The 27,149-nt window shown below is 45.1% G+C and overlaps 1 protein-coding gene across 1 annotated transcript in view; it reads left to right on the top strand.

Annotated features, from left to right (window-relative positions):
• nox3 (NADPH oxidase 3) overlaps positions 1–24,497 on the top strand; it is a 53,733-nt gene extending 29,236 nt beyond the window's left edge. Inside the window, exons 7-13 of the mRNA XM_033026356.1 lie at positions 4,313–4,442; positions 6,318–6,410; positions 7,443–7,696; positions 13,035–13,197; positions 14,550–14,696; positions 22,966–23,090; positions 24,371–24,497. Of these exons, the coding sequence (XP_032882247.1) occupies positions 4,313–4,442; positions 6,318–6,410; positions 7,443–7,696; positions 13,035–13,197; positions 14,550–14,696; positions 22,966–23,090; positions 24,371–24,497 (1,039 nt within the window). The remainder of the gene's footprint in view (positions 1–4,312; positions 4,443–6,317; positions 6,411–7,442; positions 7,697–13,034; positions 13,198–14,549; positions 14,697–22,965; positions 23,091–24,370) is intronic.
• Positions 24,498–27,149: the final 2,652 nt, after the last annotated feature.

Genomic DNA, 27,149 nt, shown 5'->3' with positions numbered 1-27,149 from the left:
GACAGAGGGGTGTAAAATGAGGGTAGAAGCAATAGGTAGCAAGGTGAAAAGTAAAAGTGGCAGGCAGACAAAACCAGGGCAAAAATCAGAAAGGGCCACATTTCAACATAATTGTATAAGGGGTAAGAGTGTTGTAAAAACAAGCCTGAAGGCTTTGTGTCTCAATGCAAGGAGCATTCGTAATAAGGTGGATGAGTTGAATGTGCAGATAGCTATTAATGACTATGATATAGTTGGGATCACGGAGACATGGCTCCAGGGTGACCAAGGCTGGGAGCTGAACATCCAGGGATATTCAATATTCAGGAGGGATAGAGAGAAAGGAAAAGGAGGTGGGGTAGCGTTGCTGATTAGAGAGGAGATTAACGCAATGGAAAGGAAGGACATTAGTTTGGAGGATGTGGAATCGGTATGGGTAGAGCTGCGAAACACTAAGGGGCAGAAAACGCTGGTGGGTGTTGTGTACAGGCCACCTAACAGTAGTAGTGAAGTTGGAGATGGTATCAAACAGGAAATTAGAAATGCGTGCGACAAAGGCAAAACCGTTATAATGGGTGACTTCAATCTACATATAGATTGGGTGAATCAAATTGGCAGGGGTGCTGAGGAAGAGGATTTCTTGGAATGTATGCGGGATAGTTATCTAAATCAACATGTAGAGGAACCAACGAGAGAGCAGGCTATTTTAGACTGGGTATTGAGTAATGAGGAAGGGTTAGTTAGCAGTCTTGTTGTACGTGCCCCCTTGGGCAAGAGTGACCATAATATGGTTGAGTTCTTCATTAGGATGGAGAGTGACATTGTTATTCAGAAACAATGGTTCTGAACTTAAAGAAAGGTAACTTTGAGGGTATGAGACGTGAATTGGCCAAGATTGACTGGCAATTAATTCTAAAAGGGTTGACGGTGGATATGCAATGGAAGACATTTAAAGACTGCATGGATGAACTACAAAAATTGTTCATCCCAGTTTGGCAAAAGAATAAATCAGGGAAGGTAGTGCATCCGTGGATAACAAGGGAAATCAGGGATAGTATCAAAGCGAAGGATGGTGCGTACAAATTAGCCAGAAAAAGCAGCATACCGGAGGACTGGGAGAAATTCAGAGACCAGCAGAGGAGGACAAAGGGTTTAATTAGGAAAGGAAAAATAGATTATGAAAGAAAACTGGCAGGGAATATAAAAACTGACTGCAAAAGTTTTTATAGATATGTGAAAAGAAAGAGATTAGTTAAAACAAATGTAGGTCCCTTGCAGTCAGAAACAGGTGAGTTGATCATGGGGAACAAGGATATGTCGGACCAATTGAATAACTACTTTGGTTCTTCACTAAGGAAGACATAAATAATCTGCCGGAAATAGCAGGGGACCGCGGGTCAAAGGAGTTGGAGGAATTGAGTGAAACCCAGGTTAGCCGGGAAGTGGTGTTGGGTAAATTGAATGGATTAAAGGCCAATAAATCCCCAGGGCCAGATAGGCTGCATCCCAGAGTACTTAAGGAAGTAGCTCCAGAAATAGTGGATGCATTAGTAATAATCTTTCAAAACTCTTTAGATTCTGGAGTAGTTCCTGGTGATTGGCGGGTAGCAAACGTAACCACACTTTTTAAGAAGGGAGGGAGAGAGAAAACGGGGAATTACAGACCAGTTAGTCTAACATCGGTAGTGGGGAAACTGCTAGAGTCAGTTATTAAAGATGGGATAGCAGCACATTTGGAAAGTGGTGAAATCATTGGACAAAGTCAGCATGGATTTACAAAAGGTAAATCATGTCTGACGAATCTTATAGAATTTTTCGAGGATGTAACTAGTAGCGTGGATAGGGGAGAACCAGTGGATGTGGTGTATCTGGACTTCCAGAAGGCTTTCGACAAGGTCCCACATAAAAGATTAGTATACAAACTTAAAGCACACGGCATTGGGGGTTCAGTATTGATGTGGATAGAGAACTGGCTGGCAAACAGGAAGCAAAGAGTAGGAGTAAACGGGTCCTTTTCACAATGGCAGGCAGTGACTAGTGGGGTACCGCAAGGCTCAGTGCTGGGACCCCAGCTATTTACAATATATATTAATGATCTGGATGAGGGAATTGAAGGCAATACCTCCAAGTTTGCGGATGACACTAAGCTGGGGGGCAGTGTTAGCTGTGAGGAGGATGCTAGGAGACTGCAAGGTGACTTGGGTGAGTGGGCAAATGTTTGGCAGATGCAGTATAATGTGGATAAATGTGAGGTTATCCATTTTGGTGGCAAAAACAGGAAAGCAGACTATTATCTAAATGGTGGCCGACTAGGAAAAGGGGAGATGCAGCGAGACCTGGGTGTCATGGTACACCAGTCATTGAAAGTGGGCATGCAGGTGCAGCAGGCAGTGAAGAAAGCGAATGGTATGTTAGCTTTCATAGCAAAAGGATTTGAGTATAGGAGCAGGGAGGTTCTACTGCAGTTGTACAGGGTCTTGGTGAGACCACACCTGGAGTATTGCGTACAGTTTTGGTCTCCAAATCTGAGGAAGGACATTATTGCCATAGAGGGAGTGCAGAGAAGGTTCACCAGACTGATTCCTGGGATGTCAGGACTGTCTTATGAAGAAAGACTGGATAGACTTGGTTTATACTCTCTAGAATTTAGGAGATTGAGAGGGGATCTTATAGAAACTGACAAAATTCGTAAGGGGTTGGACAGGCTAGATGCAGGAAGATTGCTCCCGATGTTGGGGAAGTCCAGGACAAGGGGTCACAGCTTAAGGATAAGGGGGAAATCCTTTAAAACCGAGATGAGAAGAACTTATTTTACACAGAGAGTGGTGAATCTCTGGAACTCTCTGCCACACAGGGTAGTCGAGGCCAGTTCATTGGCTATATTTAAGAGGGAGTTAGATGTGGCCCTTGTGGATATGAGTTTGGATGTGGGACAATCTCATTAAAATATACAAAATTCTTTAAGAGATTAATAGGCAAAATGCATGGCAGGTGTTTCTCCTGGCTGAGGACCCAGGGAGCAAACAACGCAGTTTCAAAAAAGGAGTTGAATGATTTAGAATTAAGGCAAGGTGAAATTTGTTGACCCTTGAAATTCTCTATTCCAGAGGGCTATGGAGACTCACTCACTGTCAATGTATTTCAGATTCAGATCAATGTATTTCTAGACATTAAGGTCAATATCCGGTACACAAAAAAGTTGGAGAAACTCAGCAGGTGCAGCAGCATCTATGGAGCGAAGGAAATAGGCGACGTTTCAGGCCGAGCCCCTTCGGGCCGAAACCCCACCAGCCATCACATACAACAAATAATCCTCCGTCATTTTCGCCACCTCCAACGTGACCCCACCACTCGCCACATCTGCCCATCTCCCCCCATGTCTGCCTTCCGCAAAGACCGCTCCCTCCGCAACTCCCTTGTCAATCTTTGAAGAAGGTCAATATGTGGATGGGTGCAGAAAATGATATCGCCATAATCCAAATAAATGGCCGAACTGGCTCAGAGCTGGATGGTCTACCACTGCTTCTATTTATTGTCTTCTTGTTTGTGAATCTTTTTGCTAACAGCCAACAGAGATGATACTATTATGTGTAAGAAAGAACTGCAGATGCTGGTTTAAATCGAAGGGAGACACAAAATGCTGGAGAAACTCAGCGGGTGAGGCAGCATCTCTGGAGAGAAGGAATGGGCGACGTTTCGGGTTGAGACCCTTCTTCAGACTGTTATACTGTTATAATTATACTATATAATTATACTATAATAATTATACTATTATACTGGGAGTGAGATTATAGTTTATGCATTTTTTTCGCATAAATAATTGCATCACCTGCATTGAAAATGATTAACCTAACATTCTGCTGAATATATTTATGTCAATAATAACATCAAGTATTAAAGATAAATTCTTAAGTTAACAGTGGTTGAAGTAATATTGTAAATGTAAGAAGTCGTAGGTTTAAGGTGAAGGGGAAAAGATTTAACAGGAATCGGAGGGGTAACTTTTTCACACAAAGGGTGGTGGGTGTATGGAACAAGCTGCCAGAGGAGGTAGTTGAGGCAGGGACTATCCCAATGTTTAAGAAACAGTTAGACAGGTACATGGATAGGACAGGTTTGGAGTGACATGGACCGAGTGCAGTCAGATGGGATTAGTGTAGCAGGTGGGACTAGTGTAGCTGGGACATGTTGGTCGGTGTGGGCAAGTTGGGCCGAAGGGCCTGTTTCCACACTGTATGATTCTATGACTCATGGATCAGCATTTCAAAACATGGTTATCAAGTCTGAACTGTTAATGAATTACAACCACTGAAATGAATAATCCTGTTCATAGGCGTATTGTTCGAGGGCAAACTTCTCAGAGTCTTCAGAAACACAATGTTACATACTGCAGGGATCATCATGAAGAATGGGGAGACATCCCAGAATGTCCTTTCCCTGAATTCTTTGGAAATGAACCAGTGGTAAGTTGGTATCTTTAAGCAACGATGAATTAAACATCAAGGTGATATATGTTTGCAATGAAGCTGTAAGAAGCTCCTTTGTTAAAAACACTATGTGCATGTCTTATGCTGTCAAGGTATCATAATCTGCCTCAACAACTTTGAGAATGCCACGGTGGTGCAGTGGTAGAGTTGAGACCTACTGTGTGTACGTGCGGCCTGTGACAAATCAGCCATAATCACATTGAATGGCAGGAACAAGTAAAGGGGCCGAGTGGATTACTTTAATTTAGTTTAGTTTAGAGATACAGCGCGGAAACAGGCCCTTCGGCCAACCGAGTCCGTGCCTACCGAGTCCCGCACATTAACACTATCCTACACACACTAGGGACAAATTACATTTATACCAAGCCAATTAAACTACAAACCTGTACGACTTTGGAGTGTGGGAGGAAACCGAAGATCTCTGAGAAAACCCACGCAGGTCACGGAGGGAACGTACAAGTTCCGTACAGACTGCACCCATAGTCGGGATCAAACCCGCAGCATAATCATGGACAAATCACACCCTGGCCACTCCCTTCTCCCCTCTCCCATCTGGCAAAAGGTATATGTGTGAAAACGCACACCTCGAGATTCAGGGACAGTTTCTTCCCAGCTGTTATCAAGCAACTGAATCATCCTACCACAACCAGAGAGCAGTCTACTATCTACCTCTTTGGTGACCCTCGGACTATCCTTGATCAGACTTTGCTGGCTTTACCTTGCATAAACGTTATTCCCTCATCATATATCTGTACACTGTAAATGGCTCGATTGTAATCATGTTTTGTCTTCCGCTGAATGGATAGCACGTAACAAAAGCTTTTCACTGTACCTCGGTACACGTGACAATAAGAAACTAAACAAGTCACCTACACTTACATCCAAATTGTAAATATGAATGATGAACAATAATGGACTCGGCACTGAACCCTGAAGCACATCTCTTGTTATGGGCCTCCAGTCTGAACAAACCCCCACCCTCTGTCTTCTACCTTCAAGTGGAGGTACAGACAGCAATGATTTGGATGAGAACATACAGGATTATAAAGTTTGCTGATGATACAAAAGTTAGTGTTTTTGCAGATAGTGAAGATGGTTGTGAAAGATTGCAGCAGGATCTGGATCAATTGGCCAGGTGGGCTGAGGGATGGTTGATGGAATTTAATACAGAGAAGTGTGAGGTGTTGCATTTTGGGAAGTCTAACATGGGCAGGACCTACACAGTGAATGGTAGACCTTTGGGTAGTGTTGTAGAGCAGAGGGATCTAGGAGTACCTTGAAGATCGAGTCACAGATAGATAAGGTGGTCAAAAATACTTTTGGCATTTTGACCTTCATCAGTCAAGAGTATTGAGTATGGAAGTTGGGAAGTCATGTTGCAGTTGTTTAAGACGTTGGTGAGGCCGCATTTAGAATATTGTGTTCAGTTCTGGGCACCATGTTATAGGAAAGATATTGTCAAGCTTGAAAGGGTTCAGAAAAGATTTATGAGGATGTGGCCAGGACTAGAGGATGTGAGCTATAGGGAGAGTTATGTAGGTTGCGACTCTATTCCATGGAATGCAGTAGGATGAGGGGAGATCTTATTGAAGCATGCTGGCCATGATGAAGACGATTTCTGTCTCAGCTTTTAGAAATAATTTGAATAAATTGGCACTTTAAAAAATGCAATATTATCTATTTGGATGAAAAAGCTTCAACAATTGAGGAGAGACCCTAGTGAATCAGAGGAAATTAAATATTTTCTATATTTTAATTTTTTAATTAAAATTTGAATATACAATTTTAAAGTCTTTTGAAATTTTAAAGTCTTTTACAGTGTTTTAAAAAACTCTATGTACTTTTTTTCAGAGCTGGAAATGGGTTTTGTGCCCAAATGTTCTCTATATTTGCGAAAGATTGATTCGTTTTGCCAGATCCCTACAAGAGGTCGTGATCATAAAGGTAACGACTTTGTTTTTCAGGCAGACCTATCTATATACTTGCAAATGTTATGCTTGTAAACTCAGAAATCATCCTAATGCATTCTTTGATCATCAACATTTATTCTCCTCCTGTGGACTAAGAAATGATAGACCCATTGGCATCTGATTTATTAATCGGATCCATAATTAATTAGTCATCTTTGGACTTTGGCAGAAGATACTGCAACTTTAGGAGGTGTAACGAAAATGCCCTTGATGCTGACATATTACCTTTCCCTGATGAATGAATCTTGGCTATAGTTTTATCAGTGTTTTAAGTAATGAGATGGTCAACAAAGCATTTTTTAACCAATTAAGTTCAATCAGCATATTTCATTATTCAGTTCACAGCTGGTCCGAAGTGAAGATGTCGTAAATCTGTAAGTAAACCAAAGATGAACAGTGATCTTCAGTGATATGGCAAATATTTTCTCTGATTCACTAGGGTCTCTCCTGAATTGTGGAAGTTTTTTTTAATCTAAAAAGATAATATTGCATTTTTAACGGTGCCAATCTATACAAATTATTATTAAAAGCTGAGACAGAAATTGTCTTCATCTTAAAACTGAGGATTGTAACATCTCTAAAAGCAGATGAACCAATTGACTGGTCTGAAGAAGGCTCTCGACCCGAAACGTCGCCCATTCCTTCTCTCCAGAGATGCTGCCTGTCCCGCTGAGTTACTCCATCATTTTGTGTGTGTCGATCTTCGAACCATTTGATTTTGTGTATATGAAGGGACTGCAGATGCTAGTTTAAACTGAAGATTGACACAAAAAACTGGAGTAACTCAGGCAGCTTCTCTGGACAAAAGGAATAGGTGACATTTCGGGTTGAGAGAAGAAGGGTCTCGACCTGAAACATCACCTATTCCTTTCCTCCAGAGATGCTGTCTGACCCACTGAGTTATTCCAGCTTGTTGTGTTGATAACCCATTGACTTTGTTGTGTGAACTATAAACACAAGCAATATATACATTTAAAAAAATCTGATTCATTTTTTTGATGGATAGGTAATCGTACACCCCTCCATGGTTCTTGAGCTTCAGATGAAAAAACAAGGCTTTAAGATGAAACCTGGTCAATACATCTTTCTGCATTGTCCTTCAATATCTCACTTTGAATGGCATCCATTTACACTAACCTCTGCACCTGAAGAGGACCATTTTAGTATCCACATTAAAGTGCTGGGAGACTGGACAAGTGCTCTATATGAAGCCTGTGGTGCTAATGTAAGAAGATTTCAGCAACCATGGAAAATGCCAAGGTTAATATTTTGAGATTTTGTGAATCTATCTTGTTGGTACCATGTTATTAGAAATAATTAGTGGAAATGTTAGCATGTTGAGTAAATACAGGCCCGTCCCAGCCTAGGAGTGAGTGCCTGATTTACATACAGGAAGTACATACAAAATTTGCTGGCTACTGCGGGTCGGCAGGCATCTTCGGATGTGTGGGAACTTGGTTCATGATTGTATTTCAACTTGAGGTTCCAAACAGTTCACAGGAATAGAACCATGCCATAACCTGGGCGGCACAGTGGCGTAGCGGCAGAGCTACTGCCTTTCAGCGGCAGAGAGGGGTTCGATCCTGACTACAGGGGCTGTCTGTACGGAGTTTGGATGTTCTACCTGTGACAAGCGTGGGTTTTCTCTGAGATCACCGGCTTCCTCCCACACTCCAACGACGTGTAGAATTGTAGGTTAATTGGCTTGGTATGAATGTAAATTGTCCCTAGTGTATGTAGGGTAGTGTTAGTGTGCGGGGATCGCTGGTCGGTGCGGACTCGGTGGGCCGAAGGGCCTGTTTCTGCGCTGTATCTCTAAACTAAACTAAACTAAACCTGGGATGACCTAGATCAAATTATAGACTCCTTTTGACTCGCGCTACAAACAATTCTGTGGTTGATCGTACGTTGTTGAAACCTTCATTCATTCTGATTTGAGTATCAATAAACTTCTGGCTGGCTTTCCACAATGTGCTCTGTAAAGGTCATCCAACACTCCATTGAATCATCAGCCCCAGTGCTTACTGACCTATAGTCATATTCATTTAAGCAACATTTACATTTTAAATTCACATTCCTGTTTTCAATTCCCTTTGTGGTCTCACTTATCACTTTTTAGAGTCATACATTGTGGAAACAAGCCCTTCGGCCCAACTTGCCCACGCCAACCAACATGCCCCAACTACACTAGTCCCACCTGCCTGCGTTTGGCCCACATCCCTCCAAACTTATCCTATCCATGTATATGTCTAAATGTTTTTTAAACGTTTCTATATACTTCCCTCATCACATAACCCTCCAATTTGGAAAATCAGATGCTGTAATTCTAAAATAAAACTGAGATTGTGGAGCACCTGCGTTCAGTCCATGGGAGTGACCCTAAACGCTGGATGCTGACACTTTAATTTACCATCCCACTCCCACCCAGACAATCTTGGCTGTGGCCTCTTGCAATGTTACAACAAGGTGCATGCAGGCTTGAAGAGTAGCACCTCATCTTCCATCGGGCCACACTGCAGTCTTTTGGACAATATTGAATTCTCCTACTTTTATTAATGCATTCTTTCTGGCCATCTGTATCAGAACTGTCCATTTCTGCCCATCATCATTTTGGTTCTGCTTATTCTATTTTAATAGTCTAGCCTACTGTGCATGTCCTGCTGCCTTGCTTTTTTCAATGTAGCATACAGACAAAGTGCAATGTGCTTGCGACTTGCTCCCTCTAACCCATTTGGATTCACCCTTCGAAAAATACTTTATTTTTCTCATCTCTCCTACTGAAAAATAACTTGGCTTTCTCTCTTTCCTAGTCCTAACAAAGAGTTCTGGCCCTGAAATGGTGAGTGTTTCTCTTCCCACAGATGCCATCTGACCTACTGAGTGTTTCCAGCATTTTCAAATGTTAAGTGCCTGTCCCATTTGGGCGTCATTTGCGCGTCACGCAGATGGCGGGCAAAGATTTTCTACATCCCGAAATCCAGGGGCGCCGCGCGCGATCGCGCATCACTGCCTACGTCACCACGCTCCATGCGTGCGTAATGCGCACCATGCGCGCATCACGTGCGCGTAAATGATGTTGTGTAAATGACGCCCAAATGGGACAGGCCCTTTAACCTTCCCATCATATCTACATTCCTCCACTTCATTTCTCTTGAGTAATCCTGAATTTGTCTACAACTTGCAAAGTCCTGATGACTGGAATTCTCTCATGAAAAGATTTTTCACCACCACTCTCTATCAGCTTAAACTCTCTTTGGTAAAGTTGTCTTGACTCTCCTTTAACATGCTCTTAACATCCCCTTTATGTTTAATTGGCAAATAATTACTGCTGTGGAATTTATCCGATGTTCAAAGCAGATCAATGAGATACCAAAGGAATTTGTTGTTGCCATTCTCATCTGCTCTCTCATTTCATTCGAAAGACCAAGGTTGATGCACTGATCTAACTAATGAGCATTACAAGATTATTTACCTAATGATACATCGCATCTGGTCTTTATTCAATCTCCATACAGCCGCACAAACAAATGTGAAAAAACCAACTGCTGGAGGAACACAGCAGGTCAGGCAGCAACTGTGAAGGGAAATGGGCAGGCAACGTTTTGGGTCAGGAGCCTTCTTCAGACAGAATCTTCCATTTCCCTCCACAGATGCAACATGACATGTTAAGGTCCTCGGCCACTTTGTATTTTTGTTCAAGGTTTCAGCATCTGCAGTCTCTTGTATCTCCATACTAACAAGTTTTTTTTGTGGGTATTGATCCCTTTTACTTACGAGCAGCACAATACAATACAATACAATACAATACAATACAATACCGTTTATTGTCATTTGAACCTAAGTTCAAACAAAATTTCATTTCTGCAGTCATACGAACAAGAAAAAACCCAAGACCCACAATTAACACAATTTACACACACATCCATCACAGTGAATCTCCAAACACCTCCTCACTGTGATGAAAGGCAAAGTCTTGTTTCTCCCCTGTACTTTATTCTTCTCCCAATGTTAAAGCCCCCGACGTGTGATGGTAAATCCCGCAGCCGTTAAGGCTTCGGCGGGCGATGTAAGGCCCTGCTCCGGGTCTTGATGTTGGAGCCCCAGGCGGGCAATGGTAAGTCCCGCGGCCGTTAAAGCCGCACCGGGCGATGTAAGGCCCCGCTCTGGGTCGTTTTTAATTCGGGTGGATGAAGTTGCCGTTGCGGGAGCTCCGAAAAGCGGTCTCCCACCAGGGACCAGCGGGCTCCCGATGTCACCGTCCACCGGACCTGCGGCTGGAGCCTCCGAAGCTCCGGAGTCGGGTCGCAGCCGCGCGCCACCACAGCTCTCCACGCTCCGAAGCCGGCTAGCTCCGCAATGGTGAGTTTGCAGGCTCTGCGACTGGAGCCCCAGGCTGATTCCAGTTGGAGACCGTTCCACGGTGCTAGGCCCCAACGACAACAAAGACCCAACAGGAAAAAGGTCGGGTCCCCGTACAGGGAAGAGATTTAAAATTTTTAAAAGTTCCTCCCCCCCCCCCCTTGATATTTAATTAGCTTTATTCATATTATATCAGTGAATTGTTGATCAAATCAGAATCAAACTTGCATAACTTAGTTCTTTGGTGGATTTTGCTTTCCACTGGAGCCTTAAAAGCTATTTAACGGTATTTTCAATAAAGGAGAACTTGAAAGTGAGATCAAATGAGCCAGCAGAAAAGCTAGAATTAGGCCATTCAGCCCATCAAGTTTACTCCGCCATTCAATCATGGCTGATCTATCTCTCCCTCCTAACCCCATTCTCCTGCCTTCTCCCCATAACCTCTGACACCCGTACTAATCAAGAATCTATCTATCTCTGCCTTAGAATTATCCACTGACTTGGCCTCCACAGCCTTCTGTGGCAAAGCATTCCACAGATTCACCACGCTCTGACTAAAGACATTTCTCCTCATCTCCTTCCTTAAAGAACGTCCTTTAATTCAGAGGGTATGACCTCTAGTTCTAGACTCTCCCATTAGTGAATGTTAGAAATAAAAGCAAAAAAAAAGGAAACACTTAGTGAGTCAGGGATCACCTGTGGAAGGAGAAACAGATTTAACATTACAGTCAAAACCCTTCCGCAGCGGTTCATCTTCTGAACAATAGATAAAGCTATCTTTGCAAATCTAATACAGTGACTTAATTTAGCTGTTATTGAATAACCATAAGGTCATGGAATATGTTTCAAAGGAATGATAAATGCATTATACGAACAAATCTGCCAGTTTTTATGTAGAACCATTACGTAAATGACAATTGATATTTTTGAGAGAGGTCAAATTTAATTGCATGTCGCATTTTGGTCTCCAATAAATAAATGATGTGAAAAAAAAAACCCATCAACTCTCTTTTGTTGCACCAAGACCACTCAAAAATGTCCAAGTTTAATTGCTGTTTAGTTTAGAGATTCAGTATGGAAACAGGCCCTTCGGCCCACCGGTTCCATGGCAACCACACCCAGACAGAGGCCATTTAACCTGCAAACTCACACATCTTTGGGAAGAAACCGGAGCACTCGGAGGAAACTCACGTGTACACAGAGAGAACATGCAAACTCCACACAGGCAGCACCCAAGGACAGGATTGGCTCCCGGTCTCTAGAGTTGTGAGATGTTGTGTGGCAACAGCTCTACCAGCTGTGCCACTGTGCCACCCTGCTCTGCACTGGGGCAGATAGCCTCAGCTCAGATAGAAATTAGACAACTAATATTGGTCTTATTGTAGCTGAATTCAAGTGGAAATTTATTCCTCTTGATTTCTGGGAAAAGTTATATTGGTAAAAGTTAAAATCATGTTCCTGAAAAAATACCTCATTTTATATATTTCCTCCTATGGCACACAATAATATTTGAATGTGGTTGGGCTAAAAGAGAGAGGGCAGAGGCTCAAGTTAGTCTATGTTACAAAATCAAGTATGCCTTGATTGAAAAAAAATCTGGAAATAATCGATCAGACAAAGAACAATTGTGTAAAGAGATCAGGTCCTGAGGAAGGGTCTTCAACCTGAATCATTGTGTATTTATCTTTCCATGGAAGAATTATTGGGTGCTCTTTTAAAAAGGTGAGGAGGAGCTTCTTTAGTCAGAGGGTAGTTAATCTGTGGAACTCATTGCCACAGAGGACTGTGGAAGCCAAAAGTGGATATTTTTGAGGGAGAGATAGACAAGTTCTTGATTGGAACGGGTGTCATGGGTTATGGGGAGAAGGCAGGGAAATGGGATTAGGAAGCAGAGATCAGCCATGATTGAATGGTGAAGTAGGGCCGAATGGCCTAATTCTACTCCTGTAACTTGTGAAAGCTGGTTATACTTTAAAATAAATTTAGGTGAGGATTTCCAGCATTTCCCATATGTTATTTATGTACAGTTTGTACAGTTTTTTTAGATTACATGTAAAATAGTCTATTTAATATGGAAATATATTCCTCAGAAATTTTAGGAATGCATTTCTATGATTCTGTAATCTCTGGATTATTTTAAGAATCTGAAGACAAAGCATTCCAGTTAACGTTGGGGAAAGCTAGGTAACCCTGTACATCATGCTACATCATGCTACCAGCTATGCATTATGCTTTACAGAGTTGCAGTCGATGGGCCTTTTGGAACCGCCAGTATCGATGTGTTCTGTTATGAAGTTAGTGTGCTGATTGCTGCAGGAATTGGAGTCACACCCTTTGCTTCTATACTGAAATCAATTTGGTCCAAGCACAATCACCCAACAATGACAACTAAAATAAAACGGGTGAGTTTTTTGATACCTTATTTTTCATCTGGAAACTGGACTGAGAAGGTTTAGAGGGATATGGACCAAACGTGTGCAGGTGGGACCAGTGTATATAGGGCATCTTGGTTGACATGGGCAAGTTGAGTTGAAAGGCTTGTTTCCATGCTTTATCATTCATAATCATAATCATACTTTATTAGCCAAGTATGTTTTGCACCATACGACGAATTTGATTTGCCATACAGTTATACCAATAAAAAGCAACAGAACACACAAAATACATTTTAACATAAACATCCACCACAGTGACTCCTCCACATTCCTCACTGTGATGGAAGGCAAAAAAAAGTTCAATCTCTTCCCTTCTTTGCTCTCCCGCGGTCGGGCGTCACGAGCCCTCCGTTGACGGGACGATCTTGGCTCCCGTAGCCGGTGGTCGGGCCCTCCGCGTCGGGGCGATGAAGTTCCCACATCGGGGGGGATCTCAGCTCCCCCTCGCCGGGTGATCGGACCCCGGGAGGGGACTGGTCGAACCTCCTGCTACTTTGGATCTTCCAGACATCAGTCTCTACCCGAGACTGCAAGCTCCTCGATGTTGGAATCCGCGGGTCATGGTTGGAGCGTTGATCCCAGGCAAGGGACAATACACTCAATTATATTCTTAGTTTGTGTAGGAACTTTGTGTAGGAAGGAACTGCAGAAGCTGGTTTAAACCAAAGATAGACACAGAATGGTGGAGTAACAGCTGAACAGACAGCATCTCTGGAGAGAAGGAATAGTTGATGTTTCGGGTCGAGACCCTTCTTCAACCCGATAGGTCACCTATTACTTTTCTCCAGAGATGCTGTCTGACCCGCTGAGTTACTCCAGCCTTTTGTGTCTATCTTTGTATTATGAGCGTGTACCACTGTATTCCCACTGCTGTTTTTTAGGAAATACGGGTGAATCCCTATACAAATATGACACATGAAGAAATTATTTTTTGAATAAGCCTAGTAAAATAACAAAACAAAAAAGACATGCTGGAGAAACTCAGCGGGTGAGGCAGCATCGATGAGGAGAAGAAATAGGCGACCTTGGTCTCGACCCGAAACGTCGCCTATTCCTTCTCTCCATAGATGTTGCTCACCCGCTGAGTTTCTCCAGCATTTTTGTCTACCTTTGATTTTTCCAGCATCTGCAGTTCTTTCTTAAACAAAAAGAAGTTTAAAGAAACACGATGGCAGCTTTTTTACACGTTGAATAACATTAGTGCGTTTCTTCCTTTCCCACCAATGATAACCTTGCCCTCCTGAAGCAATATTCCCTTTTGTATGTGTTCCTGATTGCTGTGAAGTTTGTTGTGACACCATTTATTTTTTGAAATGAAGGTCTATTTCTACTGGATTTGCCGGGACACTCATTCATTTGAGTGGTTTGCGGGAATTTTGCATTCCCTGGAAATCCAAATGATGAAGATGGGAAATAATCAGTTCCTAAGTTATCATATCTTTCTCACAGGCTGGGACGATTATCAAGTGAGTTTAACGTTTCCTATTGCACTTTTGTCATTTTTCAACAAATGACTTCTTTACAAATTAAAGTTACCTCATGCTTATAAACCAAATTGACTGATTATTTAAATAACAAGATGAATCGAATATAGGAGCAAAGAGGTCCTTCTGCAGTTGTACAGGGCCCTAGTAGATAGATAGATAATCTTTATTGTCATTGTACAAGACAACAACATTCTGTTGGAGCAGTCCTCCAGCTGCACAGGAATATAAGTATAAAAATACAATAAAAAAAAAAAAAAAGAACTATTTAAAAAAATTTGACTATAAGCATAAACATACAGGAGTATTGGCGGGTGTGTGAGAGAGAGGGGGGGGATCAGTGTGGGAGGGGGATAGAGTTAAGTAGTGTCACAGCTCTATGGTAGAAGCTGTTTTTCAGTCTTGTCGTGCGGGCGCTCAGTGTCCTGTATCGTCTTCCTGAGGGCAGGAGGGTGAAGAGACAGTGTCCAGGGTGTGTGCTGTCTCTAATAATGCCCTTGACCCTCCGGATGCAGCGGGTCCGGTAGATGTCCTCCAGACTGGGGAGCTGGGTGCCAGTGATCCTCTCAGCAGTCTTAATGACGCGTTGGAGAGCTTTCCTGTTCTCTGCGGTACAGCCAGAGTACCATAGTGAGACCACACCTGGAGTATTGTGTGCAGTTTTGGTCCCCCAATTTGAGGAAGGACATTCTTGCTATTGAGGGAGTGCAGCGTAGGTTTACAAGGTTAATTCCCGGAATGGCGGGACTGTCATATGCTGAGAGAATGGAGTAGCTGGGCTTGTACACTCTGGAGTTTAGAAGGATGAGAGGGTATCTCATTGAAACATATTAGATTGTTAAGGGCTTGGACACACTAGAGGCAGGAAACATGTTCCCGATATTGGGGGAGTCCAGAACCAGGGGCCACAGTTTAAGAATAAGGAGTAAGCCATTTAGAACGGAGACGAGGAAACACCTTTTCTCACAGAGAGTGGTGAGTCTGTGGAATTCTCTGCCTCAGAGGGCAGTGGAGGAAGGTTCTCTGGATGCTTTCAAGAGAGAGCTAGATAGGGCTTGTAGATGGTCCATGCATGCAACCAATAATATAGCTACCTCAGTACCACTAACCACGCCTTAGTTATCAAGTATAATAACTCTCTCTATCTCTCCCTCCCTCTCTTGGTTCCAGCACGGTTATAGACTGCTAGTAGTCAGTGCTGGAATGTGTTTAACCTGAGTGATCATTAAACAATAAGTAAAGTTACAAGTGTGTCAGACTTAACATCTTTACATGGTGTCAGATAGTTAAAACACACGCCTCCTGTTCATCGGGTTTTATTTCTTTATAAGTGTTGCTTTATCGGAGTTTTTCTCGCACCCCTCTACCACTATGGCCTCCTCGTGCCGCAAGCCCTCGCCCCTTGTCTTTGATGCCGACATAGCGGAGCGCTGGGCGACTTTTGAGTTGGATTTCACACACTACATGAATATCGTTCACCGTAACGATCTCGACGCTGTCAAAGCATCCCTCCTGTTGAACCTTGCCGGTCCTGATGCCATGAGGAGAGCACTTGCTTTTGCCTACAATCCCGCTGTCCAGGATGACAACGATCTGGTCCTAGTACCTACGGAGTCTGCCAACGATCCGGTATGTTTGCTACGGAAGTTTGCTGAAATTTGTGACTTGCCCTCTAACCGCATTTTAGAGCGAGCTAAGTTCTTTACGCGGAAACAACAGCCTGATGAGCCAGTTGAGTGTTTTATTGCTGATCTGCGCTATCTCGCCCAGAGGTGCCGATTTGAAAATATGACTGACCAGCTTACTAGGGACATTTTAGTAACGGGGATGCTGGATCAGAAGTTGCGATCGGAGCTACTGAGAAAGCCAGATCTTACTCTGACCGAGGCCATGCACGCATGCAGGTTGGCCGAAGTTGTTGACCCGCAGTTCGGACAGCGGGAGTCCGATAGCCGAGCTATCAATCTAACGGTTCTCAACAGACCGCGTCCCAAAATAGACTACAATAGACCTGTGCCGCGGACAAGCTACCCCCCCGGCGCTCACGTTGTTAAAAAGTGCCCCAATTGCAATTATGTGCATTCTATGCAGTCGCAGTGCCCGGCTTACGGAAAATCCTGCAATTTCTGCAAGAAATTTAACCATTTCTCTGCTGCCTGCCGGTCCCGTGGGAAACTTCCCCCAGCTTCTAGACAAGTATTAAACAACCTGGTACAAGTCGATAACGAGTTTGGCTCCCAGTCCTCTCTCGACACTGCCCACGACTCTGAGCCAATTAGTTCTCAAGGAGATGCTAGTGTATTCACACTCCTACACGCACCTGTTCTACTCCCTGATCCATCGGTCCTCGTTACTGTCAACAATCATTCTTTCTCGGCTAAGCTCGATACTGGGGCAAAAGTCAATGTTATGTCAACAAGCCTGTTCAAGAAGATTAGACTTAATGAGCTGCTGACTGCAGACCGTTCGACTTTACATGCTTATGGGGGTGAGGTGCTGAAACCTGTGGGGAAGGCCACTTTCAATTGTGTGCTGCAGAAGTAATCGCGGCCTCTCCTGTTCTATGTTCTCGACTATGACTGTGTGACTCTGTTGGGCAACCAGGCATGCCAGGACCTAGGACTGGTGTCCTTCGACCGCACCGTCAACGAAGTGCAGGTGTTGCTGAATCCGATGTCTGAGTACCCGGACCTGTTCGACAATGAGCTGGGCAAGCTACCACTCATTTACAAAATCGCCACCGACCCGAAAGTGGTGCCCGTGGTCCGTGCACCACACAGAGTATCCCTCGCTATGAAGGATAAAGTTGAATCTATGCTGAAGAGCATGGTCGCGATGGGAGTGCTGGAAGCGGTTAGCGAACCCACCGACTGGGTCTCCACCATGGTCGCCACCCTGAAAAAGGACAAGAACGAGATACGGGTGTGCATCAATCCGAAGGACCTGAACCTCACGATAAGGCGACCACACTACCCCATGAGAACCGTGGAAGACATTGCAGCTCAAGTCGGCCAGGCCACGGTCTTCTCTGTCCTTGATGCCAAGAGCTCTTTCTGGCAAATACCTCTCGACAAACGCTCCTCCGACCTGACAACGTTTGCCACTCCATATGGAAGATTCAAGTTCTTACGGATGCCATTTGGTATTAGCTCCGCCAGCGAGGTGTTTCAGCGGTGCATGGAACAGCTGTTCGCCGGCATGCCGTGTGCCATCATCGTGGATGATATCCTAGTCTACGGGAAGAATACTGCCGAACATGACAAGAACCTCGGCCGGGTCCTGGACCGGGCCCGACAGATCAATTTGAAACTGAATGAAAAAAAATGCAGGTTCCGCGTATCCGAAGTGCCTTACGTCAGGCATATCTTCACTTCTAACGGTCTGAAGCCCGACCCGCAAAAGACAAATGCAATCTCCCAGATGTCAGCCCCCACCGACGTCCTCGGTTTGCAGCGATTCCTGGGCATGGTCAACTACCTGGGGAAGTTCATCCCAAATCTCAGTGAACTGAGCTCGTCCCTGAGACAGCTAACAAAAAAGGACACTGCCTGGTCCTGGTTTCCACAACACCAGCAGGCTTTTGAATGGCTGAAGTCTAAGTTGACCAGCACCCCGACCTTAAATTCTTCGACCTGCGCCATCCCATTGTTGTTACCTGTGATGCCTCTTGTTTTGGACTAGGTGCTGCCTGCCTGCAGCTCTACGATGACGAATCACTGTTACCGGTCTCGTATGCCTCTCGGACCATGACCGACACGGAGCAACGGTATGCTCAGATCGAGAAGGAGCTCCTGGCGGTGGTGTTCGCCTGCTCCAAGTTCAAAGACTTCCTCTTCGGCAGCAAATTCACAGTCGAAACCGACCACCAGCCTTTAGTGACTATCCTCAACAAACCGATACATATTGCCCCCGCCAGGCTTCAGCGCATGATGCTGCAGCTCCAGCGTTTTGATTTCAACATCGTTTACAAGAAGGGCACTGAGATGCATGTGGCTGACACCCTGTCTCGTGCCCCACTAGCCTCCTGCGACCGCCACCCCTACGAGCAGGATGCCCTGCTGGTACTGAACGTCAACTTTGTCCCAACCAAGCAGCTACAGTGCCTGACCGAGCACACCGCCGCTGACCCTGCGTTGCAGCAGCTCGCAGCCGTTATCAAGCGCGGGTGGCCCGACAGACGCACCACTTTGCCGTCGGGTGCCCACCCTTTCTTCCTAGTCCGTGATGAACTGGTGATCCAAGACGGTGTCATCGTCAAGGGCCACAAGGTCGTGGTCCCTGCCTCCCTCTACGATCTATACTTCAATGCTGCCCACAGCGGTCATCCCGGGGTCGATGCTACCATTTCTCATGCCCAAGGACAATTTTACTGGCCCGGTATGGCCAAATACATCAGGGACAGAGTGTCCTCCTGTCCCTCCTGCAACAACCTTGCCCCACACCAGCAGCATCAGCCTCTTTTGCAGCAGCCGGCGCCTACCATGCCCTGGACATCGCTGGCTGCCGACATATTCGAATGGCGGGGCAAGCAGTTCCTCGTCCTGGTCGACTCGTACTCCAACTGGTTCGAGGTGGACATACTTCCCTCCATCACCTCCGAGATGGTCATCAGCAAGCTGCGCAGGCACTTCGCCACTTTCGGTGCCCCTGTACGCTTGCAGACCGACAACGGCCGGCAATTCACTAGCGCCGAATTCAAGGCTTTCGCTGCCAGGTGGAACTTTCATCACTACACCAGCAGCCCTGAGTATCCACAGAGTAATGGCCTGGCCGAACGGGCTGTGCGGAGTGCTAAGGCTCTGCTGGAGCAGTCGCGCCTGTCCAACTGCGATTTCTACCTGGGCTTACTCAACCTACGAAACATCTCCCGGGACCCAGCCATGGGTTCCCCTGCCCAGCGTCTGATGTCGCGGATGACAAGACCACCCATGCCAATCGCCCAACAGGCCCTGCTACCCAAAGTGCTCGAGCCTGCCACTGTCCAACAGCGGATTGACCAGAAGCATGAAAGCCAACGACGTTCGCATGAGAAGTCCTGCCGCCCACTGTCTCCTCTACTGCCAGGCCAAGTCGTTCGGATGCAGACTACCACCGGCTACTCCCGCCTCGCGACCGTGGTCGGTATGGCTGACTCCCCAAGATCTTACCTGGTGGACTACGAAGGGACTGTCTATCGTCGGAGCCGTCAACACCTACTGGCCGTGAACGAGCCGAAGCCTGCACCTGCGGGTCCTTATGCTCCTCCGTTGCCGTTCCAGCCTGTCACTGCCGATCTCCCTGCTGTTCCCCGCATGCCGCTTACCCCTCCCCTGCTGCGGTCTCCTCCTCCTTTGCGTCCTCCTCCTCCTCGGCCGCCTGGTTTTGGCCGGGTCTCTTCACCTCCCCCTCCTGCCTTTCCAGCTTCGACTGCGCTTGATCCTGCTTTAACTTTCTCGCCTGCCTCCGCTACGCCTTCTCTTCTTTCCGATGGGGGGGGGGGGGAAGGTATTGTACGCACGCGTTCGGGTCGCATTGTCAAGCCGCCTGTTCGCTACGGCGACTTTGCTTAAACTCGCATGCCCTGTGCTGTTACATTGCCACGGCTCTAATCCTGTTTTGATTTCTAAGGGGAAGGATGTAGATGGTCCATGCATGCAACCAATAATATAGCTACCTCAGTACCACTAACCACGCCTTAGTTATCAAGTATAATAACTCTCTCTATCTCTCCCTCCCTCTCTTGGTTCCAGCACGGTGATAGACTGCTAGTAGTCAGTGCTGGAATGTGTTTAACCTGAGTGATCATTAAACAATAAGTAAAGTTACAAGTGTGTCAGACTTAACTTCTTTACAGGGCTCTTAAAAATAGCAGAGTCAGGGGATATGGGGATAAGGCAGGAACGGGGTACTGATTGGGGATGATCAGCCATGATCACATTGAATGTCGGTGCTGGCTCGAAATCTCCCCCACCCTAGTTCTCCGACCATTCTGACTGTCCCCCGATTACATTTTACCTCTGTTTGCTTTGTTGTCATCCTCTCTGAGCTAACAATGATCTATTCTACATTTTTCTTGATCTCCATCTCTTTAGATGTCTCGTTTTCACACCTTATCCTTCCTTATCCCAGTGTCTCCCTTTCCCCTTTCTCTATGTACTGCATTTACAGTAGGCATATTTTAAATCATGTACAGATGAATACAAGAGAAGGATCAATCCAGCTCTGATATTTCTCTTCATCCCCAGATGCATCACCACATGTATTCTCCCAATCCTTGAATACATTGAAAACTCTTTAGAAATAAATCAGAACATGCCCAGATGTAAAAACAGCCATAAATTGCCATGGGACACGTTTTGACCAAAAACAAGTGAATAAATAGATGGAAATTGAAAGTTTATAATTTTATTAATTTAGAGCTAAACTTTGCATCATAGCCACCGATTTTAACATTTACGATACAATACGATAAAACTTTATTCATCCCCGGAGGGTAATTGGTCTATCGACAGTCACGACACACAAGGTACACGAAAAGTTCAAATTAAAAGTGAAATCAAAAAGAAAAGGACAAGCGCGTGTTGTCTGACTGCCGTGTGCACAGCGCCTTCACCAGAATAAATGAACAAACACAGACTTATCCCCTGGGCAGACAGATGATTCTCAACTAGAGTGCCCCCTCCCCCACACTGGGTCCCCCTTTGTTCTCACCATCCCCACGCCGGGGTCCCCATTGTCTTTCCCGCGGCAGAGACTCCCGCCGTCACCGAAGCTCCCATTGCTGCTGAGGCCCCATCACTGCCGAGGCTTCCATTGCCATTGAGGCCCCATCACTGCCGAGGCTTCCGTTGCTGTCGAGACTCAAGCTGCCTCCGAGTCTCCCGCTGCTGCTGCCGAGGCTCCCATCGCCACCGCCACTGAGGCTCCTTCGGCCCAGACAGGCCTTGCCGCCCGGCTTCTCTGCAGTCCTCTGGGAAGCTTGTGGGGCGAGCCGGGACTACCCAGGCGCGTTCCGGTCGGCAGCGCGGTTGTTTGCGGGTGGATTGGGCCCGCTAGGCTCCCTGTATGACAATTTGTGCTGGGCCTTACTTTGACCATGGCGGAGGCCCAGGACAGAAAGGTCAGTTTGGGAATGGGAGGGGGAGTTGAAGTGCTGAGCCACCGGGAGATCAGGTAGGTTAAGACGGTAGTTGGTGGTTATACTCTGGCTGATGATGGCCAATGTGCCGAAAGCCTTTTTGACCACCCTATCTACCTGTGACTCCACTTTCAATGAACTATGTATCTACACTCCTAGATCCCTCTGCTCTACAACACTCCCAGACTGGAGAAAAAAAATAAGACTCTCCACTAAACGTTCTCCTTCTGCCCATTTTGCCATGTGCTCTGGTATTTGACATCTCCACATTGGGAAAGAGGTTTAGACGGCCTATGTTATCTATGCTTCTTATTATTTTAGTTTTAGTTTTGGAGATACAGCGTGGAAACAGGCCCTTCAGCCCACCAAGTCCGCATTGACCAGCGATCCCCGCACATAAACACTATCCTACACCCACAAGGGACAATTATAACATTCACCCAGCCAATTTACATACAAACATATACGTCTTTGGAATGTGGGATGAAACCGAGGATCTCGGAGAAAACCCACGCAGGTCACAGGGAGAACGTACAAACTCTGTACAGACAGCACCCTTGGTCAGGATCGAACCTGGGTCTGCGGTGCTGCAAGCACTGTAAGGCAGCAACTCTACCACTGCGCCTCCGTGCCATAAACCAATCATGTCTCCCCTCGGCCTCCGAAGCTCCAGAGAAAACAATCATGTTTGCTTGACCTCGCCTTATAGGTAATACCTTCTAATCCAGGCAGCATCCTGTTAGATTTAGCTTTTAGGGCTAAGGGGAATCAAGGGATATGGGGAAAAAGCCAGAATGGTGTACTGATTTTGGATGATCAGTCATGATCATATTGAATGGCACCTATTTTCTATGTCTATGTCTAAACCTCTTATGTACCCTTTCAAAGCCTCCACATACTTTGTATAACGGAGGATTTAAAATTATATAAAATTTAAAAAAAAAAATTTTTTTGATAATTTTCCAATATAGATTCACTGTTTTCCTTTTAAGACTGGTTACTACAGCTTTGTCATTTTTAACGTTTAATTTTTTTTTCAATGAATCGGTTTAGAAAAACCTCAGCTGTGATATTTAAAATGACGGAACTGCAGGCAATTGGTTTAATGATAGACTGGCAATTATTTTGCTACAGGCTGCTCACATTGCTTTGCATTATGAAGAGAATAAAGATGTTATCACTGGGCTGCGGCAGAAGACTTTCTATGGCAGACCAAACTGGAACAAGGAATTCAAACGCATAGCTGAGGAGAACCCTCGGTAAGTCTTCTAAGGATTGTTTTCAGTGGAGCGTCGGAGGCTGAGAAGCGACCTGACACAAGTATATAAACTGATGAGAGCCATAGATGGGGTGGATAACCAAAGTATTTTTCCCATGTGTCAAAACTAGAGGGCGTACCTTTAAGGTGGGGGGCGGGGGGTTTAAAGGGGAGGTGTGAGGCGAGTACATTTTACACAGTGCCTGAAATGCACTTCCAGGTGAGATGGTAGAAGCAGGTACCACAGCAGCTTTCAGACAGAGACATGAATAGGGAGGGTTTAGACAGATGCTGACCACAAGCAGGCAGATGCAGTTGGTTTAGATTGTCATCATAGTCAGCACAGGTAAGGTGTTTAGAGTTTACAGATACAGCATGGAAACACGCCCTTCGGCCCACCGGGTCTGCGCCGACCAGCGACCCCCGCACTTTAACACCTTCCTACACCCACTAGGGACAATTTTTACATTTACCTAGCCTGTACGTCTTTGGAGTGTGGGAGGAAACCGAAGATCTCGGAGAAAACCCACGCTGGGTCACGGGTGCTTCTTCATGTTCTATGCTTGGTTGGGTAATAAAACAGGCATGAATGTGCTCATAACTAGGATTAAAACCAGCATTGATCTGTTGGGCTAACAGCCAGTTGCCATGTGGTGTTCTTTATATAACTAAATGTAAGAACACTGATGTTTAACTACCTCGAAAACCTTCTGTATGGCAAGAATGAAACGAGTGCCGCACAATCTCATTTTTGTACAAAGTATAATGCATTTCTTGCAAACTATATAATAAGTTGGTTGTGCAATATGAAACACTATGTTTAATCTCTTTAGTATTAACCGCCATGCACACCTCCTGCAGTGTTCCATTTGCTACATCTCAGAAGTGTTGACACTGTAAACCCCACTAGATGCAGGAATTGAATGTGGTGTGTTCAATCATACAATTAGCTCACAGGATCTTTCCTGCAATGCAGCTGAATCTCACCCAGCATCAACTACACTTCAAGGTTTAATGTAGCAAAGAAAAGACCAGACAGTGTAAATTTTCTTGGTTTTATACTTGACAGATAGCTGGTGATTTTTGTATCAAGCGAGTGATTGTATTCTGGTGGCAGCTGGGTGAAATGATGCACTTTGCTGCTTTTTGCAATTTTTGGGCGAAATTTCAACAACTCACCTTCAGTAGTTTCTGATCTGAAAGTACAAATTACAATGCTAACCACAAAAGTGTATGAGATGTCTTTGTTCTGAATTATCTATGAATTTGCCTTCCGTGCAGGTGCAGTGTTGGCGTGTTCTTCTGTGGACCCAAAGACCTCTCTAACACTCTACATAAAATGTGCAATCACTACTCATCTCCGAAACCACGAGGCGTTCACTTCTACTACAATAAAGAGAATATCTAAGTGCAACTCAACTTTTAGAAAGAGATTAATAATGGATGGGATTTATACAGCGCCTTTCTAATACTCAAGGCACTTTACATCGCATTATTCATTCACTCCTCAGTCACACTCGGTGGTGGTAAGCTACTTCTGTAGCCACAGCTGCCCTGGGGCAGACTGACGGAAGCGTGGCTGCCAATCTGCGCCTACGGCCCCTCCGACCACGACCAATCACTCACACACATTCACACACAGGCAAAGGTGGGTGAAGTGTCTTGCCCAAGGACACAACGACAGTATGCACTCCAAGCGGGATTCGAACCGGCTACCTTCCGGTTGCCAGCCGAACACTTAGCCCATTGTGCCATCTGTCGTCCCGAGATTGGACTCAAAGCTGGGTTCAAATCCATTTAGCTGAAACTTTTTGACTCCTGCAGTTGGTTAATTGTCCAGCAACAGAATTTAAAATACAGAATTGTGATAATTGTATGAGCAAATAGCAAACTGCTGGAAGGATTACATGGGTCAAGCAGCATCTGTGGAGAGTGTTAGATCCTGTCTGACGATGGGTCCCACAGTTGTCCATCCATTTCCCTCCACAGACGCTGCCTGACCTGTTGAGTTCCTCCAGCAGTCTGTTTTTTTTTTCAAGGTTACAGCATCTTTAGTCTCTTGTGTGTCTGTGATAATTATATCGTATACTACAGTACATTATTGCATTTAAGCTCTTTTTCAAAATATTGAAACAATCTAAACTTTAAATAATCATAAAATAAAATATCTCACAAATTATTTAAAAAAAGGCTTTCACATTATCAGTGGTGTTAATATGATTTATTTTGGATAAAAAACAGTTCTTTTATACAAATATCATTAACTGTTATTGCAAGATATTAAATGTGCTGGCTATTTTCTGCATCCAAATGCAATCCAGAATCTTCAATGTGTAAGAAAGAACTGCAGATGCTGGTTTAAATCGAAGGTAGACACAAAATGCAGGAGTAACTCAGCGGGGCAGGCAGCATCTCTGGAGAGAAGGAATGGGTGACGTTTCGGGTCGAGACCCTTCTTAAGACTGATGTCAGGGGAGTGGGCGGGACAGAGATAGAATGTAGGTGGAGACAGTAAGACTAGCGGGAGAACTGGGAAGGGGAGGGGATGGAGAGAGAGGGAAAGCAAGGGGTATCTGAAGTAATCTCTCTCCCCTTCCCCTTCCCAGTTTTCCCACCAGTCTTACTGTGTCCGACTATATTCTATCTTTGTCCCGCCCACTCCCCTGACATCAGTCTGAAGAAGGGTCTCGACCCGAAACGTCACCCATTCCTTCTCTCCAGAGATGCTGCCTCACCCGCTGAGTTACTCCAGCATTTTGTGTCCACCAGAATCTTCAATGATGTAATTGATGCTGTCTTCATAAACTAATATTCCAGGGGGTTATAATTTACATACTAAGTATATGCACTTTAATCAATGTGAATTTATTAAATAAAGATCAAATTACTGTAGTGTGAGGGTACCATTGAGGGCTGGAGGCTTCCAACACAGATAACAAAATGTGGGTGGGGGGGGGGGGGGGGGGGGGGGGGGGGGGGTTGTAGATCATCTTCAACTTCATGTTATCAGGCAACTGAATCACCCTCCCACAATCAGAGAGCAGTCCTCATTGATGACCCTCAGTCTATCCTTGAGTGGACTTTTCTGGCTTTACCTTGCACTAAATGTTATTCCCTTATCATGTATCGATACACTAATGGATCAATTGTAATCATGTATTGTCTTTACGTTGACTGGTTGGCACGCAACAAAAGCTTTTCACTGTCCCTCAGTACACATGGCAATAAACAAAACTGAACTGATATACCTGCAAGAGTCAAGAGTGTTTTATTGTCATATGTCCCAGGTTAAACAATGAAATTCTTACTTGCAGCAGCACAACAGAATAGTACACTGTAAACAATATAATAAACAAAGAAAAAAAAGTTCAGTGTGTGTATGTATTCAGTAGTAGGACCCTCTCGGTCATGACTGACCCTGGGTGATGCATCCTGGTCGGATGCAAGCCCGGGCGATGTCATATGGAGGACAGGCTGTTGCCCATGCAGCACGTCCCCCCTCTCCACGTCGCTGATCGATCCAAAGGAACAGCAGGGCCGTTACAGTTTGGCACCAGCGCCGTCGCAGGAGCTGCCAGAGCGAGGTTGTAGACAACGACGAACTGCCTTAGGGGCTCCGACTCTGGATTTTCTTGAGGTTTACTCCAGGAGCCTTTTCCATGACTGGATACGGCCACAAGGCAGTGGAGGTTTTAAATCAGAGTTTTCCCTCTCCTAGATGGACTGCCTTCCCAGGCTGACGAGCTCCATCTGCCCGAGACTCGTCGGAGGGGGTGGGGAGCGTCTACCTTCCCGTGCAGGTCTATAGCTACTGCCCACTGCCCTAATACATTTATGCACATACTCACATATATGATATGATACACTACGATAGAACTTTATTTATCCCAGGAGGGAAATTACTTTGCCAACAGTCATAAAAAACACAAAATATATGAAACATGAATTTAAATTGACGAGTGGAAAGGCTTTGGGGATGTGCAAAGATTGAGGAGGTGGGGGGGGGAGGTCAGTCAGTCGGTCTACCCCACGACAGAAGGGGGAGGAGTTGTACAGTTTG

This window comes from Amblyraja radiata, chromosome 8 (assembly GCF_010909765.2).
Source record: "Amblyraja radiata isolate CabotCenter1 chromosome 8, sAmbRad1.1.pri, whole genome shotgun sequence".
NCBI lineage: Eukaryota > Metazoa > Chordata > Chondrichthyes > Rajiformes > Rajidae > Amblyraja > Amblyraja radiata.
The sequence above is the reverse complement of the archived record's forward strand: the minus strand, read 5'-3'. Positions and strand labels throughout refer to the sequence as shown.